Source organism: Hyaena hyaena, unplaced genomic scaffold (genome assembly GCF_003009895.1).
Source record: "Hyaena hyaena isolate Hyena2069 unplaced genomic scaffold, ASM300989v1 scaffold_34, whole genome shotgun sequence".
Taxonomy (NCBI): domain Eukaryota; kingdom Metazoa; phylum Chordata; class Mammalia; order Carnivora; family Hyaenidae; genus Hyaena; species Hyaena hyaena.
The window spans coordinates 455,384-473,879 of NW_024080665.1; the positions used below are offsets into that span (position 1 = coordinate 455,384).

Sequence of the window (18,496 nt, forward strand, 5' to 3'; positions counted from 1 at the left end):
AATCTGAAGCATGCTCCAGCCTCCGAGCTGTTAGCACAGAGCCTGACATGGGGCTCGAACCCACAAACCACAAGATCCTGACCTGATCCGCAGTTGGACACTGAACTGACTGAGCTACCCAGTCGCCCCTCCAGTGTTTTGGTTTTAAGCCTTAGGAGTGCATGTTCTGTGTGTGGGTTGGGGATGAAAGTAACCAGAGATTGATTATGCAGAAGACAAGAATAAATGAAGTCATTGGTGATGCCAGAGAGAGCCTGAAAAGATTCTTTTTTTTTTTGACATCCATTTATATCTAAAATAGCAAGGAATCCATGTTTCTTTCTGGGGAAGTTGTGTCTGGTGGCATTTGCATTGGTGGAAAAATAGGCCGCCCTGGCCCAGTGTTCCAGATCCGAGACTCTTAGCTATTTCTGAGCGACAAAGAAGGAGAGTCTGGCTTCAGAACGTTATGGCCCTCGCTTCTCATGAGTCCTAATTCCTTTGTTGGTTTGACCTCTTTCAGGTTAGCCTGAACGACTCCCACAATCAGATGGTGGTGCACTGGGCTGGAGAGAAAAGCAACGTGATCGTGGCCTTGGCCCGGGACAGCCTGGCCTTGGCGAGGCCCCGGAGCAGTGATGTAAGTATTGGTGTTGCTCTGTGCACTCCTCTGGGCCACCGGCATGCCCTTTCAGAGTCTGGTGGGGTTATCGTGCCGGAAAAAATAGTGGGTAATTGGAGGGATGGGGGATACATTTTACAACAGGGGAGAGGCCCTAGAAAATACTAAATAACCGCCTTGTTTGTCGAATGGAGGGCGGTGTGGTCACTTTTGCAGTGGGATCCACGGGACGTGTGATCACTTTTGTGAAGTGACAGGGTACGATCTGGACCATTGTGTCCATTCCACAAAATGCTGGAGCCTGAGGGAACCCCTCCCCATTGGGTGAGCTGGTGAATCCAGTGCACTTGTGTTCTTATTTCCACAGTTGGCTTTCTGTAGCATTTAATCATTCAGGTGCTTTGAAGGTGTGAGACCAGGGGTCACAGACTCAGAGGCCCATGAGAGACCAGGTGGGTGGCTTCCACGTGTACAACACTCGTATCTCCACTGAGAAAAAAGGACTCTTGCATCATTCTTGACGTGCGTGGCCTTCTGGTACCATATGGGTCGTTTTCCCACTTTGGTAGAGATACAGGCTCAAGACACATTCCCCCTGTCTGTTAATTTGAACATGGTGATTGATCCTTGGTCTCTGTGTCCGAGAGACGGGAGGAAGTAGAAGGGATTTTGATGCTTCCGAGGGGCCTGCCATCATCGGTCTCAGTTGTGGTTGCTGCGGAGTGCCCGGCGTTGCCAGATCTGACTCCAAGAGAAGCTCAGAGAGCTGGGTTTTTCTGTGAAAACTGCTATGTCTTACTCAGCTAATGTATGGTTTTCACAAATACTTGGATGGGTCAAGTACAACGTGTATGAGGATCACAGGAGTGCGGCCCCTGCTCTAGTTTTCGCACGTGCGGGAAGAGGAAAAGGCCCTGCCTTTGGTGACTGATGCCACCACAGCCTGAACCTGGGGACAAAGAAACACAGTGTCAAGCCTTGTTCCCTGCGCCCCCTTGGCCAGAAGAAACCTTCTGCTGAATTTGCTAGCACTGTCCCATCAGCCTGAAGGATGCGCTTGTAATTCTTACATAGAGATTTGGTCTCTGTGAGGTCCCTGTCTGTGTATCCGCTGTCTAGGTCAGATGTGCTCCGAGGTAGGTGCCTGGGGGAAGCAGTGGGACTGTTTTCTGGTGGGTTCAAGTGAGGCAGCCATGGACGGGGAGGGCAGTGGAAGGGCTGGGATGCATCACTTTGCCCAGGGTTGGATGGGAAACCAGTGTACTGACAACCAGGCTGGCTGTAGTGCTCTGGAGGATGGCTAGACTTATTTGGGGACAGTGGCTTTGGCCCCTTTATCACTGTAATCAGGGTTTGCAAACACACACGGCAGCATATGGATGCCGTCGGTCTATGAGGCCCACAGACACCTGCGAACATACGCAAATTCAGCAGAAGATTTCTTCTGGCCAAGGGGGGCGCAGGGAACAAAGCTCGACACTGTGTTTCTTTGTCCCCAGGTTCAGGCTGTGGTGGCATCAGTCACCAAAGGCAGGGCCTTTTCCTCTTCCTGAACGTGGGAAAACTGGAAACAGCTCTGCCCTACTGTGTTGAGAAATCCTCCTTAGGGTTTAAAATAATTATTTTTTTAACATTTATTCATTTTTGAGAGACCGAGAGAGAGTGCAAGTGGGGGAGGCAGAGAGAGAGAGAGAGAGAGACAGAATCTGAAGAGAGAAAGACAGAATCTGAAGCAGGCTTCAGTCTCTGAGCTGTCAGCACAGAGCCTGATGCAGGGCTCGAACTCATGAACCGTGAGATCATGACCTGAGCTGAAGGCGGACACTTAATCAGCTGAGCTGCCCAGGTGCCCCTCCTTAGGGTTTTTTATACATTAAAAACATGCTTTATCTAGGTAATATTTTTTTGTGAGATAGGTAAAAGCCCTTAGCCATTGATTTATGGCTTGGCTGGACAGACAGGAGCCTGGAGACATTAAGTGTCCTGTATGAGGTCACTCAGGTGGCTAAGGAGACCCGATCACACGCTCGCTGTGTGAAAGTGTTATGTTGCCTGCGTGGCCAACCTGTCTGTCCTTTAGCCCTCAAAGCCCCACATCTGGGAGCCTTCTGAGCCTGAGGTAAACCAGGAAGGCTAGTTAGCCCACGTCTGCCCAAACCTGGGTTCTCACTCTGAATACTTGGGTGTATCTTCCCAAGAAGCCATTGCACAGTTGAAGTGATAAACTCATCTGTAATGAAATGCATGATAAGATTCAATGGAAAAGAATGCAATGCTTGGAGATAATAAATAGGAGTGGTAGAGATTTCCTCTGTCTGCACACGGGCTACGTTGCAGACTTGGCAGCTGAAAGAGAGATGTTCTGATGTGAAAAGTTAACCCAAAAATAAATTAGGACTCAGAGCCTGAAGTCGGTGGTGCCAGAGTAGTAACAAGCCAGACTTTCTTCGAAGAATGCTGGAAACACGGTTTGTAAGGCCCCCGTCAGCAGGGCAGGAGGGATAGAGGCACCTAAGTGAGGGGCTGGGTGAGTGTGTTGGAGAACAGCCACGTCCTGCATATTCAGTATATAAAAAAGGGATGGATCTCAAAACTGAAATCCCACAAGGTTTGCTTTAAAACAGAAAAAAAAAAAAAAAAAGAATACTGTCCTGATGAACTTGTAGCAAGTTCCATGAAGAATGGAGCTGGGTGCTGTCTTTTTCTTTGAGAAGTCTGGTCGATGGAAGGAAACAATAGGTGTTGTTTCTGTTCATTCTTCTCACCCCTTTGTTTCTGCCCCGTCCTGACATGGTTTATGACGTACTCAGGTGCAACATAATTGGGAGAAGAACTCTCCAGAGATCGTGTCTGGCAGAAAAGCAGAATCCACCAGGGAAGGTTTCGGGAAGGGTAGGACTCTGAGCCCTTGTGCCCAGAGTAGTGTGACACGATCAGTGTCCCCCAGCATTGTCCGAGGAGCAGGGCGGGTACTTGCTAGCTCGGTCACAGGGCAGAACTTGGTAGCCCGTGGGGCTGGGGCCTTGCTGAGCTCTGGCTCCGAAATCAGCCCACCTGGGTTGGGATCCTGGCTCTGCCATTCGTTAGCAATCTGACCTTGAACCAAGTCATTAACCTTCTCTTGGTCTTTTCATCTGTCAATGAGATAGTGCTTGCTCCCCAAAGTGTGGTCTGTGGAGCAGCATCCAGGGGTATTGTCTTTAAAAAATAATTTTTTTAATGTTTATGTATTGCCAGAGAGACTGAGCATGAGTGGGGGAGGGGCAGAGAGAGAGGGAGACACAGAATCCGAAGCCGACTCCAGGCTCTGAACTGTCAGTAGAGTGCCCAATGCAGGGCTTGAACTCATGTGAGATCATGACCTGAGCCAAAGTCAGACGCTTAACCGACTGAGCCACCAAGGGGCCCCAGCCAGGGGTATTTTCTGGGAGCTGGTTAGAAAGGCAGCATCTCAGGTTTTCCTCCAGACCTCTTGAATCAGAGTCTGCCTTTGGACCTTTCTCTTGCTGGGTGATTTGTAGGCATATTACTGTTTGAGAAGCAAGTGGGGTATAGGACTCAGACCAGGGCCAGGTTTGGAGATGTTTTCTGTACATGTCAATCCTTCTTCCCTTCCTCCTTGTGACCCCTGTCCCTTCTGCCTCTTCCCTGCCTTGCTCTTCTGGTTTCTCGTTACTATTACACTGTTGTGAAGTACAGGGGAAGGGATTTAAAACCAGTCACGTGGAAGGAGTGTTTTTGTAGGTGAGACCGTGATCTGACTGGCTACTCCGGCAGGTTAGTGGCTCTTCCTGTTGTATTCTAGTCTTCATTATTTTTTTTAAAAATTTATTATTTTGAGAGAGAGACAATGTGTACAAGTTGGGGAGGGGCAGAGAGAGAGACAGAGACTCACAGTGCCGCTTGAACTCATGGACTGTGAGATCATGAGCTAAAGTCCTACACTTAGCGGACTGAGCCCCCCAGGGACCCCACGTTGTATTCTGTGCTTAAGGGAGCAGTGCCTTAGAGAAGTCAGAGGGGACCAATCAGTGTGGAAAGCTGTGCTTGGAGAAAGAACATGTCGTAGACCCACAAGATGAGTGTGTTTGCCCAGATTTGCCTGGAGATCCTAGTGCGCAGGGTACCACGTGGGGACAGGACTGCACCAGAATGTACCACTGGGGACGCAGTGTGGAGGCCAGGAGGCCTTCAGCTTTCTTGGTGTTACCTATGTGCTGACAGAGGCATTTTCTGTACCTTTCACTGGGGAGAGGGTAGGTAGCTGTGCACAGCCCTCAGCTTGGGCTTTGCTCTGTGGAGCTTAGTGTTTAGGTTAATGCAATAGAAATAAGAATTTTGAGGATGAGATTGAGGCACCTGCATGGCTCAGCCGGTTAGGCGTCCGACTTTGGCTCAGGTCACATCTCACGGTTTGTGAGTTGGAGCCCCGCATCAGGCTCTGTACTGACAGCTCAGAGCCTGGAGCCTTCTTTGAATTCTGTGTTTCCCTCTCTTTCTGTCCCTTTCCCACGCTCACTCTCTCTGTCTCTCAAAAATAAATAAACATTAAAAATTAAAAAAAGAAAGAATTATGAGGACAGGATAAAAAGATCGTGTTGGGATTGTTCAACCTGGAAAAGGAAAGGAAGTCCTTTACTAGAGCCTGGAAGTGTAGGATGGACCCTCACATACTTACTCTTAACTTCTAAGAAGTTTAAGTCCTAAAGAGATGGGGCTTGTTTGCAGGTGTGTATTAAGAAAGAGCTTTTTCGTAGTGAAGGCTGTTGTACTTCTGAGTATGACATGGCAAAGGTGTGGCTGAGAATCTTAGGAAGGACCTGTATTTTGTTAAAGTTGGTGTTTTATCCCTTCTCTTGCACTCCTTCTGTCCAGCCTGAAGATTAAGTGTATGCTCTTCCCCTTTAACAGAGCAACGTAAGTATGTAGAAGAGAACGTTCTCTTAGAAGGGTCCCTTACATTGTGGAAAGACAACTGGACCCGGGACTGGGGAACCCATTACGTTTGGTCACTTATAGCTGTTACGACCTTGGGCTGGTCATTAAGTTCTCTGAGTCTTAGTTTTTGTTATCTCTTAAATGGAGATAATTCTCCATTCACTCACTGATTCGTTCCTGTCATTCTCTTTTATTCATTTACGGGATCCATTCATTTACTTCGCTCTGTGGTATAATGATACTTACTAATTTGAGACATCTTTTCTGAGTACCTGTGATGTTCCAGGATTGCCGAGGCAGGCAAAGGTGAGGCTAACCCAACAGAATTTTTAAAGATGAGTCAAAATTTATATCGAAGAGTATCATGTACTGAAAAATGCTACCCTGGTAATGACTTATTATCACATGTGCTTCTGAGGAGGTAACTCCTAGAGGATTATCCATTTTGGGGATGTTGGAGCTGGAGGGGGCCGAGTTCCCTTTTTGAGAAGCCATTAGTTTACTACATGTGACATGGGAACCTAACAGGGAGTCTCAATGTCCGTTGTGGGCCAGGAGAATGAGAGTGAGAAAAAACCACTTTATCTTTTTACCCACTCAAATTATCTGTGACCTTCTCAACCTGCTGCATTTCTGAAGCTGTTTTTATGGCCGCCCCTTACCGCTTGGTAGTTAGGAGCACATGCTGTGTGAAAACATGAGTGTTCCTAATAGGGTTTCTTCCACGGGGGCCCAGATATTGGCACAGGCTCTATCTGTGCTCCTCTAACCTTGACATACATATAATATGAACACCCTGTGTGCGCTCTCCATTCCTTCACTGTTTCCATGGGTTATTGTTTGCAAACATTTGAATGCTTACATTGTGTGTAAAGGACGTGTCTTTGTAGATCTGGTGCCCAGCACAGTCCTTGCCTCCTGTGAAATCCTTGAAACGTGTTTGCTGTTGCATCAGCGGGTATTGGTGGCCATACCCTTTATGAGATTAGTCCAGTGCTTCCTGTCCTCGTTGGAATGCACCTGTCCTTTTTCTTGAGTGCTTACCCCAGTTCTCACTAAGTACTCTTAATATTGTGTTTATCAATCAGTCTTGTGTTTAATCCTCTGATTATGTTAATTTCACATTGCCTAGGTGGTAAGTGTAGATGCAAAGTACCTGACGGCTCCTCCTCTGCCATCCATGACCCCAGGTGTAAGGCTTTGGGGTTTCTGTCTTTGGAGGCAGGCAGCCTGGATCACAATTCCATGCTGCTACTTACTTTCTCTGTGACTTTGGCAGGGGGCTAATCAGGTAAGCCTCCGCTGCCTTATCCGGAAAGTGATTTTAATAATCATGTTTGCCACGCAGGGCTGTGGTAAGAGTATCCGAGGCCTTTCACGTGGAGAGGGTGGTATGGGACCTGGCACCTCATGAGCACAGAACGAATGACAGTCATTTATCACTGTGGTCACTGGGTAGCCAGAGACCCGGAAGCAGGGGAAGAATAAATACCGCTGGCATGCACCCGGCTCCTGTGGCTGGTTTCCGAGCTGTAGCATTAGCAAGTGTGAGCGCTGGGCCAGGGATCTGGTGCCTATGTATTTAACCTCTGTGCATATTTAATAACTCAGTGCTTTCTTTCTCATCTCTGGGGCTCCTCTGTGGAGGCCTGCGAGGGTTTTTTGCCTTTCATCTTCTGTGGTTCTGTAGGAACAGAACTTTCCAGCAGAGGGTTGAAGGATTAGATTACCTTTTGGGGACATTTCAACAGATGGCAAAACAAGTTCCCAGTCTCCCCGCCCCCGCCCTGCGGCCTCAAACAACCACATTCTGTCTGCCTCTAGATGTAATTTGTTAAACACTTAACCCAGCCGTGGGGAAGAGGTCAGCCTCGTCGCCATCCGCGAGCCTCTCCCTTCAGGGGCGTGTCTTGGCCACGGAAAGGAGCCTGTGTAGCGGTCATTCCCGTGCTGTCAACCTCCATGTGATCGAGGGGTGGACGGAGGGGTGCCCCCCTTCTCCTGTGCGCATCATCTCTTCACCTCTGTCGTTTCGTGACCCCACGTTCGGGATCCAGGGCGGGACATTCACAGGTGGTGGTCTTTTTGCTGCGTTTCTCACTAGCTCTCTCTCCTTCATCCTCTCCTCCTCCCTAATCCAGGTGTACGTGTCTTATGACTATGGAAAATCATTCAAGAAAATTTCTGAGAAATTGAACTTCGGTGTGGGAAACAGCAGCGAAGCCGTAATCGCCCAGTTCTACCACAGTCCGGCGGACAACAAGCGCGTAAGGAAGCCCTGTCCCGCCCGTGCCTGTCTTGACTTCCTGGGGCTGGATTCCATCCAGAACGACTGCTCTGCTAAAGAGGGGGAGGGGGTGCTGGGAGAAAGGCTTCCTCGTCATCTTTTCACAGCTTGGCACTGACTGTTTTTCTGCTAACCTGGGTGTCTGGCAGAACACGGCTGAACACGGCTGTCAGGATGGAACTGTGCATAACCAGGCAGGCCAGGTACCTGCAAGGCAGGCTTTCTAGACAGACAGCATCAGGCTCATGTGCAGAAAACCTGCCAACCAATGAGCTGCCCAGCCCACAGGTGGCAAACACATTCCCTGGGCTTCCTGGGACTTCCACCAGTGTGTGTGATCCAGGGCTTCCCATGTGCTTGCAAACCAGCTTGCTTTCATCGGCATCACCGGTGCCTGTGTGTGTGTGCATGCACGTGCACACCCGTGAGTGCGTGCTTATACCCCTCCCCCCAGGCTGCACCAATATAGGAAAGAAAACCAAGACAGCAGATTTGCTGTGCCTCCTGATTTGTTTTCCCAGCTGGCTGGCCTGGGGCTTTGTTTCTGCAGTAGAACCTGGGGGAAGACATTCGATTTGGAGCGAGCATTGATTTGAGATTGCCCTGGGTCCCAGAGCAGCGGGGAGGACAGGAATCAGGCAGCCTGCAAGGTTAGGGAGCTTTGGCTCAGAGCGTTGTAACTGATTGCTTTCTTCCGCACCCTGGTGAGCCCTAGCTCCCTTCCAGAGGTAAGACTGCTTCTAAGGATGCTCAGAAACCTCTGAGGTAAGGGTAGCTGCTATAGGGTCCTCCGGCCAGATTCCCCTGACCCACCCCCAGCACTGGCTTCTCCCATTGCCTGTGGTCTGTTAGCGGGGCCTGTTTTTCAAAATATTTAGCCACTGGCATGAACAGACCCAGTTTGGAGGGAACTGGATCCTGAAGTCTGCCCTGCTGGGCCAGGCATTAACCTTTTAGTTGCTGGATTGTGGACAGGCCCTGGGGAAGGGGCCAGGCCACGGATCCTTAGGTGGGACCTCTCCTGGGTTTCAAGAAGCAGCTATTTACTAGTGGGTATAGAAACAATTAAAAAAATTTTTTGATGTTTATTTTTTGGGGGGCGGTGGAGGAGCAGAGAAAGAGGGAGACACAGAATCCGAAGCAGGCTCTAGGCTCTGAGCTATCAGCACAGAGCCCGATGCAGGGCTCCAGCTTACAAACTGCGAGATCATGACCTGAGCTGAAGTCAGATGCTTTATTGATTGAGCCACCCAGGCGCCCCTAGGAACAATTTTTTCTTTAAAAACTAATACCGGTACATAGTGGTTCCTGTCCGCTCTGCCTAATAATCTTCAAGCAGAGCAGCTGTTAGGAGCAAACTCATCTCTTATCTAACGCCCTCTGCAATAAAAAGCAAGGAAGAGGTGTTGACAAGTTTGCCAGCCCTTTTTACTACACCTCCCCCTGCCCTTGGTCAGGTAGCCCTGTCCTCGGAGCTCCCACAGTTGGATGGGCCCCACTGCCCCCCTTGCTCTTGACCCCTGTGAGGCAAGGAACCCTGCCCCAGGGCCCAGCTTGCTGGCTGTGCCACATTGCCTGTAGAGTGATCTGTATGCCCCCTGCCTCTGAGAATCAAATAACTCTTAGATTACTCACTTTGTCAGGTTGTGCCTGTCTCTTATCATGATTTTTACATGTTGTCCCAGAGCTAACTCTCATTGCTTGTGGCCTATGGAAGCTTCCTTTTCGGCTCTCTCTTGCCCCCTCCTTACCTCCTGCTACACGGGCACAGATGTCTGCAAGTAGGGTCTGACTTCCTTCCTGCTTGTCATGAGTTGTGGCGAGCAGCCACCGGGCCCACATGCACATCTCAATAGTCAGAAGAGAGGAAGGACGATGTTTAGGGCTTGCGGAGATGGTTTGGTGTAGGGGGAGAGGAGCTTTTGAGCCTTTGGTCTGAAGAAGGAGCAGGGCAGGGGCCTGGGCATTGGGGCGAGCAGGAAGAAAGCCCCAGGGATGGTTGTCAAGGAGTCTGAGGTGCAGGGAGGGCAGGGCCTGCCCACAGCCTGGATGCCCCCCCTGCCTGGAAGGTGGTGCATCTTGGGTTTCTCAGGGGAGAGAGGGATGGGCTTTGGGGTTGGTGGGGAGATGGAACCTGGTGACAGGTGGAGGCGGGGCCGGGAGCAGACTGAGTGGGTCAGAGGAACAACAGCACTCTCTGCTGAGTTTCTGGTTCCCCAGAGAAGCTGTTTACCCCTCCGCAGACTTCTCAGAAAGGAAACAGTGACTTTCGTTGTGCCCGTTACTTCTGTTACTTTTGCCTTTGTCCCTGGGAAGGCAGATTACTCCACCAGACCTACCACTTCCTGAGAAAAATCACACAGGCTGTGGGTGTCTTGCTGTCAAGACGCGGGTGCGGGGCCCAGGCACATCCCGTGTGTGATGATGTTAGGGTGCTGTCAAGGAGTGTGGTTTGAAAAGGTTGAAATGACCGTTAGCAGCTGCCTGGAAAGGGGACGATGTCACACAAGGGCCATGTGAAAGTCGGGGGGGGGGGTGTGCCCGTGAAGGGGGGGAGGAGGTGCTGGGTAAGCAGGCAGCTGTGGGCCAGTGGTTTCACTTCGTGATGGAGATGGAGTGGCATGGGGTCATGTGAGTGTTTGGGTCTATTTTCGTACCTGCCGACAGCCCCACTTCCTTCTTCTCAGCCTCGTGTGATGCCTCCCTGAAGCAGTGCACAGCCCTGGCCACCTGGCAGTGCCGCTGCCCTCCCAGTGCACCTGAGGTCAGCTACGCAGTGTCTGCATACACCTGGGGCTCCGTGCAGCTAGGCTTTCCCCTCGTTCTCTGTCTCTCTTTCTCGTCTGAAGTTACGTTCCTTCGCTGCCTCCCATGCCCTTCATCCTGGCTTTGCGGTCCGGGTGCCTCCCCTCAGAACTGGAGAGAATCACTTGTGCTAACATGGAGGTGAATTCTGTAGCTTTTTGTTTTTTTTTTAAATGTTTTATTTATTTCTAGGAGAGAGAGACAGCGTGAGCAGGGGAGGGTCAGAAGAGAGAGGGAGTCACAGACTGAAACAGGCTCCAGGCTCTGAGCTGGCAGTCAGCACAGAGCCCGACGTGGGGCTCGAACCCACGAACCGCGAGATCATGACCTAAGCGAAAGTTGGAAAGTCGGACGCTTAACCGACTAAGCCACCCAGGCGCCCCAATTCTGTAGCTTTTTTAAAGTTTATTTATTTTGAGAGAGAGAGAGAGCAGGGGAGGGTCAGAGAGAGAGGGAGAGAGAGATTCTCAAGGCATTGTCTGCAAGGAACCTGATGCAGGGCTTGAACTCACAAACCTTCAGATCATGACCTGAGCCAAAATTAAAGAGTCGGACATTTAACCAACTGAGCCACCAGGCACCTCTTCTATAGTTTATGTTTCTAGATGTATTTGTATTTTAAAGAGGAAACACAAGAGTTTTTTTTTTTTCTTAATACATTTTAAAAACAGTTTATTTATTTATTTATTTAGAAGGGGAAGGGCAGAGACAGAGAATCCCAAGCAGACTCTGTGCTGTTAGTGAGGAGCCTGATGCGGGGCTTGAACTCATGAACCATGAGATCACAACCCGAGCCGATATCAGGAGTCAGATGCTTAACTGACTGAACCACCCAAGCAGCCCTTCTGTAGCTGACTTCATGTTTCTGGACTATTTGTATTTTAAAGAGAAAACATAGGTGTTTTTTCAATACATTAAAGAAAAAAGTTTACTTATTTTGAAAGAGGAGAGGCAGAGAGAAAAAGAGAGAATGAGAATGAATCTCAAGCAGGCTCCACACTTGTCAGTGTTGAGTCTGACACGGGGCTCGAACTCACAAACCATGAGACCATGACCTGAGCCCAAATCAGGAGTTGGGCAATTAACCCCCCAAATCACCCAGGTGCCCCATGAGGAAACATAGTTTTAAGCCGAGAGCTGAATATTCGGTGGCTGCAGACAGGGTAGGGAAGATGGGGGTGTATGAGAACACTCCAGAAGTCACACCATCGAGGAAGCACCCAGGAGGTCAGCTCTGCTGGCAGGTCTGTGGGGCTCACCTCGGGCTGACTTGACAGCCAGGGGACTAACGGTGGAGTAGGACGTGCTGCATTTGCTGTCACATGCACACACGGCACAGTTCTGTAACAGCGTGAAGTGACATGTGCCTGCATGATGAGTGGAACCCACAGGTGTCCGGGGCTGGGGAGTCAGCGAGGCTGGGGAGTCAGCGAGGCTGGGGAGTCAGCGAGGCTGGGGAGTCAGCGAGGCTGGGTCAGGGAAGGAAAGGCCTCACGGGGCACTTGGGATTGGACATGGAGCTTCAAGGACAGGCAGGATTCCAGTAGCTGCGTGGAGTCGGTGGGAGTCCAGGGCGGGGAGCAGGCCATGGGCAGAGACTTCAAGGAGGTTGTATATGCGGTTTCTGTGCGGGCCATGGGGAGACTCACTTCTCAGGGGTGAAGCGTTTGCACCGAGGTGCTTCGAGGTCTCAAGAAGGCACTCATCTGAAGATGATGTTTGCTTTTTGCCCTGAGGACAGTAGGGATCCACGGAAGGTCCTGAATAGTGGAGCTTAGTGAAGTGTCTTTTAGGGAAATGTGTGTCCCAGCGATATGCAGGATGGATTCGAAGGGGAAAGATCAGAGAGAGGCCAGGAAGGGAACCGTCATGGGGATACAGGCGTGAAGTTGCCCAGTTGCCCAGCCAGACCTCGAATCCCCCTCTGAGCTTTCACCCCTGCCATGCCCTGGAAGGCATGAGAAGGACCAAAACCCAGTGCCCAGCACCAGCTTGCCCGTGGGCCACGCTGGCAGCCCTGGGGTTATAAAAGAGAGCAGAGAGTGTAGAAAGGAAAACAGAGCGGGGTGGGTGGCCGATTGGGAGTGGGGACCGAGGGAAGGCAGCAGAGCGACACCCGTTATTATGAGAACTCGGGCCAGGGGGAGGAGTAGCTTGGGACGTGATGGGAAGGTGTGGGAGGGCTGGGTTTTGGACCTAGTGAGACACCTCGGCGCATCAGAGGGGAGATGCCAGGGAGGTCAGCAGTCAGGGTGAGACCGTGGAATAAAAGCCCTGGCATGTCTGATCTTGGCAGCCGTAGCAGGAGGTGTGTGGAGGGTGGAGTGAGTTGGCAGCAGAGGACGAAGAGCAGCAAGGTGACTTGAGGGCGGAGAGCCGACCTCTGTCTGAAGGGGCCAGAGGAGGGGAGTCGAGGGCGGGGCCGCCAGGGGAAGGGCATGCAGGCTTGGCATGATTCAGTGTTGCCACAGGGCAAGGGAAGCGAGCTGCCGACAAAAGCGTCCGGAGTGCAGTAAGAGAAGAGGCGCAGGAATGAGCCTGGGGGCTCCGTGTGCGACCTTGGCATTAAACTCAGGAAGTGCTGCCTGTTTTGGAGCAGGAGAGGAAGGGATTGGTGGACTGTTGAGGGACAGGCTGTGAACCACGCAGACATTGAGGTACATGCCGCCTCCTGGGTCATGTTGGCCAGTGAACTTCTCCATGCGTCAGTGTCCTCATTAGTAAAGGAGGTAACACCGATAGCTAAATCCTGACTTGCTGTGAGTACCAGAAAGATGGAATCTGAGGAGACCTGCACAAGTTTGCAGCTCAGTGTTCAGCACACGCTGAGTGCTCTTGACACCTTTGTTTTTTTTTTTTTTTAAAGTAAACTTTGTGCCCAGCGTGGGGCTCAAACTCCTGGCCCTGAGATCAAGAATTGCACACTCCGCCATCTGAACCAGCCAGGCATCCCTGTTCTTGACCTTAATAATTTAGTATTATGAAAGATAATAAGTTCTTCAACTGGGTATGTGATTTTTAGATATTGTGGCACTTGGAGAAGCCATGGAACAGATTTCTAGAGAAATCTTTTTATTTATTTTTATTTTATTTTTTTAAAGTTTATTTTTGAGAGAAACAGAGATAACGTGAGCAGAGGAGGGGCAGAGAGCAAGGGAGAAAGAGAGAGAATCCCAAGCAGGTTCAGTGACGTCAGTGCAGAGCTTGATGCGGTTCGAACTCACAAAAGCATGAGATTATGATCTAAGCTGAAGCCAGGAATCGGACTAAGCCACCAACTGAGCCACCCAGGTGCCCCAGAAATCTTTTTAAATCAAGAACACTCCCTTCCTTAAGAACCAAAATGGTTTCGGAGCAGGAACATGGGCTCTGTTATTTCTAGGGAACGCCTTTGTGCCAGAAATTATGACAATACTCCTAGGATCATGATTGTTTTTACAACATTGCATTTGCTTATGGTGCTTTTTGCTTTCAAAACATTTACTAGCCTTTACGGTTAGATTTAATTAGGCTCTGCAGACTTTGGAGTTTTACTTTAGATGCTGTAGAGGAAACCGAGAAAGAACACGTAGAATGCGTTCCTGGGAATTGGGGAGGGAAGAGCCAAAGGGAAAGGATCAAGAACATGTGAAAGCAGCATACGCACAAATGCAGGAGGTCAGGACGTGCCTGAGCTGTTAGTGCCAAAAGGATTCTGAATAGAAGATTGATCTGGGTCAGATGCAGTCAGTGAGGGGAATGTGTGCTTGGACGGATTCCTTTAGGTTGTTGGTTTCAGGGACTGGCTGGCACCGGGAGCCGCGTCCCTCCTGCTCTGGTTCACGGTGATCCGCTGAGCTGCCCTTGCCCTTGTGGGAGCAGAGGGGCTTTCCTTCAGATCTCTCATGTGCGTTCAAGGCCTGCCACCATCTGCACTTCATGATCCTTGCCCTCAGGCCCTCAGTCCTTGCTGTCTTTTTTTTCCCCCACCTGCCTTCGTTCCCAAACTCAAACCGCCCCAGATGAGGGCTGCTTTTTCCTTATTGAAATCTCGCCTGCCTTTACAAGGGCCAGCTCTGGCCCGGAGTCCTGTCTCATCTCCCAGACTGGAGCTAATCTGTGCTCTCTGCCCCTCATAGGTCTCTGTCCATGGCTTCCCATCAAATCTCATTTCCGCTCGAGTTACAGTTACCCATGATCACGTCTGTCTTTCTCCCACTTTGGACTGTAAGGGTTCTGTGTTTTCACCATGGCATTGCGGCATCTGGTGCAGGGTGAACATTAAACACACATTTGTCAGGTTGAATTGCCTTAATTCTTTCCCCTCAAAAATTCTCTTTTTTTTCTTTTTAAAGTTTATTTATTTTGAGAGAGAGTGAGTGCAAGTGGGTAAGGGGCAGAGGGAGAGAGACAGAGAGAAAATTCTAAGCAGGCTCTGCACCGCCAGTGCAGAACCCAATGCGGGGCTCGAACTCATGAACCGTGAGATCAAGACCTGAGCTGAAGTTGGACACTCAGCTGACTGAGTCACCCAGGCGCCCCTCCCCCTCAGGAACTCTGTAGTCCAGCTTGTTCGGCGCCACTCGCCTGTGTGGGGGCTAAATAGGGTGCAGCCCCTGCTCTCCAGAGCTGCTTTCCTGCCTCACCCCACAGTGGGCCTGCTGGCCCCACTGGCTGCGTGGTCCTCAGAGCTGCCCTGTCACCTGGCCTCAAGAAGGAGAAGCTAATCTTCTTAGATGGGTGTGACTTTAGGGATTTTCCTGGGAAGTCGTGTCCCGTAGCTGCTCAGAGGATAGAGGGACAGAAGGAGTCCTGTCTGTGTACAGCCAGTCTGGAGAGCAGGACTTCTCTGTCCCGGCCAGTAGTCACCCTCTGACTGTGACCCACTGACTTGCCAGAAGGGGGAGAATGGCCAAGTCAGCTGAGAGAAAAGACAGGAAGGCCTGACTAGCACTGTTACCTGGTTAAAGGAGGGCCGTCTTCAGCTCTGTCCCAACTGTCCCGCACCCCCCCCTTCCTTGAGTCATGTGTGGCAAGCACCGGCATCTGGCCAGGGGATGGTAAGGACACCGTGTGGAGGCCCCACAGGCCCCTGGCACCACACGCGCGGTGGGAAGTGGGGCTGCGGGTGGCCCCAGCCAGGTCTGCTCTGACATTGCCCTTTTTTTTTTTTTTTTTTTATTTTCCCCTCTTGCAGTACATCTTCGTGGATGCTTATGCCCAGTACCTCTGGATCACATTTGACTTCTGCAACACCATTCAAGGCTTCGCCATCCCATTCCGGGCAGCTGACCTCCTCCTGCATAGCAAGGCCTCCAACCTTCTCCTGGGCTTTGACAGATCTCACCCCAACAAGCAGGTAAGGGAGTTTCTGGAACACAGTCAGGTGGGCTTCTCGAATTTTCTGTTCTGCCCCATGTGGCTTGGGTGTCCTCTGAGTGACCTCCCCCGGCCCCTCCCTCACTCCCTCCTCTCCCAAGCTTAGCCTTTGGAGCTACTATTTCACTTCCCATGGCTAAGGAAAACTAGATCTCCCTGGCGCTCTCAGAATGCATCCCAGCCAGGGGTGCGACGCCAAGCACTTGGCAAACCCTGTTAAACATTGTGCCTTTCTCAGGGTAGATGCACCCTTGTGGGTTTTGGGGGTAAACCGAAGCTCTAGAAATTAACCAGAGAGAGCCAGCTAAAGAAGTCTGGAGTCTGAGCTCTGCTGGGAACTCTTAATGAATTTCTGTTCTACCTTTCCCATCTTCGACTGTAAACACACTGATTTTGTACCATTTATTTGAAATTACCATCATATTTTAATTTTTCCCCCTTAGTGTGTGTGCGTGTGCATAGAATATAAATGGGTGTGTGTTTTCGCCTTAAATCTGGATTTGAAGGAAAAGCAGGATGGGGAGAGAACCCCTGTAGGATTTATAGCTCAGGGTTGAAACTTGCCAAATCGAGAGGAATGGTCTGGTATAATTGTGTGAAGCCTGTAGACCCTGTAGGTTTGGATTAATGATGAGTTTTGAATGGCTTTGCTCAGAGGAACCTTGGAAGCTTTCTCTTTCTTTGCCGGTTGTTTAACCAAAACATGATCTGTTTACCCTTACTTGCCTTTGGGAGTAACCTAAGTAAGGCAGGGTCAGTTTACCAGTGTAGGTGGATTATTGTTTTCTTTGTGGTTCCCTGCTGCTGCTGCTTCTTTTTTAAAGTTTATTTCTTTATTCTGAGAAAGAGAGAGAGAATCCCAAGCAGGTTTTGCTCTGCCGGCACAATCTGTGAGATCACGGCCAGAGATGAGATCAAGAGTCAGATGCATTGCCGACTGAGCCACCCGGGCCCACCTGCTTCTTCATAATCCATGGTCACGAGGGCCAGAAGCTCTTAGGTCCTCTGTTTGGAAGTTCAGGGGTTTGGGCAAAGATCAGCAAGTTAATTACTCATGGCCATATCCTTTGTATTCAAGGTGATTCTCTTTGGTGCCCTTCCTCTCTGTTCACCTTTAGTCACTGTGACCCCTAATGGGATTTTGTTTTTGTTTTTGTTTTTTATTTCTAGAAGAGAGAGAGAGACAGCGTGAGCAGGGGAGGGTCAGAGAGAGAGGGAGACACAGACTCCGAAATAGGCTCCAGGCTCTGAGCTGGCAGTCAGCACAGAGCCCGGCGCGGGGCTCGAACCCACAAACCGCGAGATCATGACCTAAGCGAAAGTCGGACGCTTAACCGACTAAGCCACCCAAGCACCCCGACCCCTAATGGGTTTTTAAGGACACTACTTCCTAAGCAAGAAGAATGGAGTGTAATCCTTTTGTTTTTACTATCCCTGAGGACTAGCCTTAAGTAAACTAATTTCTGGTAATCCGTAGATGGAAGACAAGTCCCAGTCATTTTTTTCTTGTAGTTCTTGAGGTCTTAGTAACTATGGGGAGGAACATGAAGGTGCACATCTGACCTTTCCTCCCTGCCCTCGTTTGCATCTGGAGTAATCGGGCTGGCCTTGGTGACCTCTGTGCCTGTCTTCACAGCCGGCGCATTATTGCAGGCGAGGTTTGAGGGCCAGGCCGTTTAGGTGGTGGGTACCTCTTACATCCCGATTCCTTCTTGCCCTTTTGGTCTTTACAGCTGTGGAAGTCGGACGATTTTGGGCAGACCTGGGTCCTGATTCAGGAACACGTGAAATCCTTTTCTTGGTAAGTCATCCATCTAACAAGGTAGAATTACATAATCCCCTTTATTCAGTTCTACCACCTCCACGGAGGACACACCTACCCTCACCTGAAACGCAAAGCTTGTGGTTCAGGAAATGCAGACCTGGGATTTAGAGCTACCAGTATAACACTCACTGTGGGAGGGGTGGGGGTGGGGGTGGGGGGATGAGAAAGGCAGGTTATTTGTGAAAGAATTGACAGAGTTTTTGCATTTTTCAATCCATCGGGGACCCAGAGGAATTATCAAGTGCTTGGATGGATTAGAATTTCTAAAGACCTTGCCTCTTTGAGCCTGATAACAGAAGTGGGGATTTTTCTCTATAGAAAATTCATTCACTTGTTCATTCATAACTTTTTTTTTTTTTTTTATGTCTGCTGAATATAAAACATGCTAGATACTGTAGGGTAGAAGTTGAATAATTTATGGATAGAGTTACTAAGGAGACAGCAGCCTAGGAGGTAAGAAAAGACATTTTGTGCATGTTGTGAAGGAAGCACAGAATTCATGGACGTGGGAAGATAAACCAGAGGAGGGACACGGTTCTTTCCAGATGGGAAGGTCACGGTCGCATGGAAGAGCTTCCTTGCAGTTGAGGCAGGACGTGTGTAGCAGGCTGGAGGTCACAGGTGGGGTGTGGAGGTGTGTGGCGTGATTCCAGGCAGAACAGAATGGCCCCAGGCAGAGATG

General features: G+C 50.1%; 1 protein-coding gene across 2 annotated transcripts in view; it reads left to right on the forward strand.

Moving 5' to 3' along the window:
- The window catches only part of SORL1 (sortilin related receptor 1), a 172,919-nt gene that overhangs the window by 16,892 nt on the left and 137,531 nt on the right, over positions 1 to 18,496 (forward strand). For both annotated transcript variants that reach the window (XM_039228694.1, XM_039228695.1), the window contains exons 2-5: positions 503 to 619; positions 7,681 to 7,806; positions 15,808 to 15,969; positions 17,723 to 17,790. In XM_039228694.1, the coding sequence (XP_039084625.1) occupies positions 503 to 619; positions 7,681 to 7,806; positions 15,808 to 15,969; positions 17,723 to 17,790 (473 nt within the window). The remainder of the gene's footprint in view (positions 1 to 502; positions 620 to 7,680; positions 7,807 to 15,807; positions 15,970 to 17,722; positions 17,791 to 18,496) is intronic.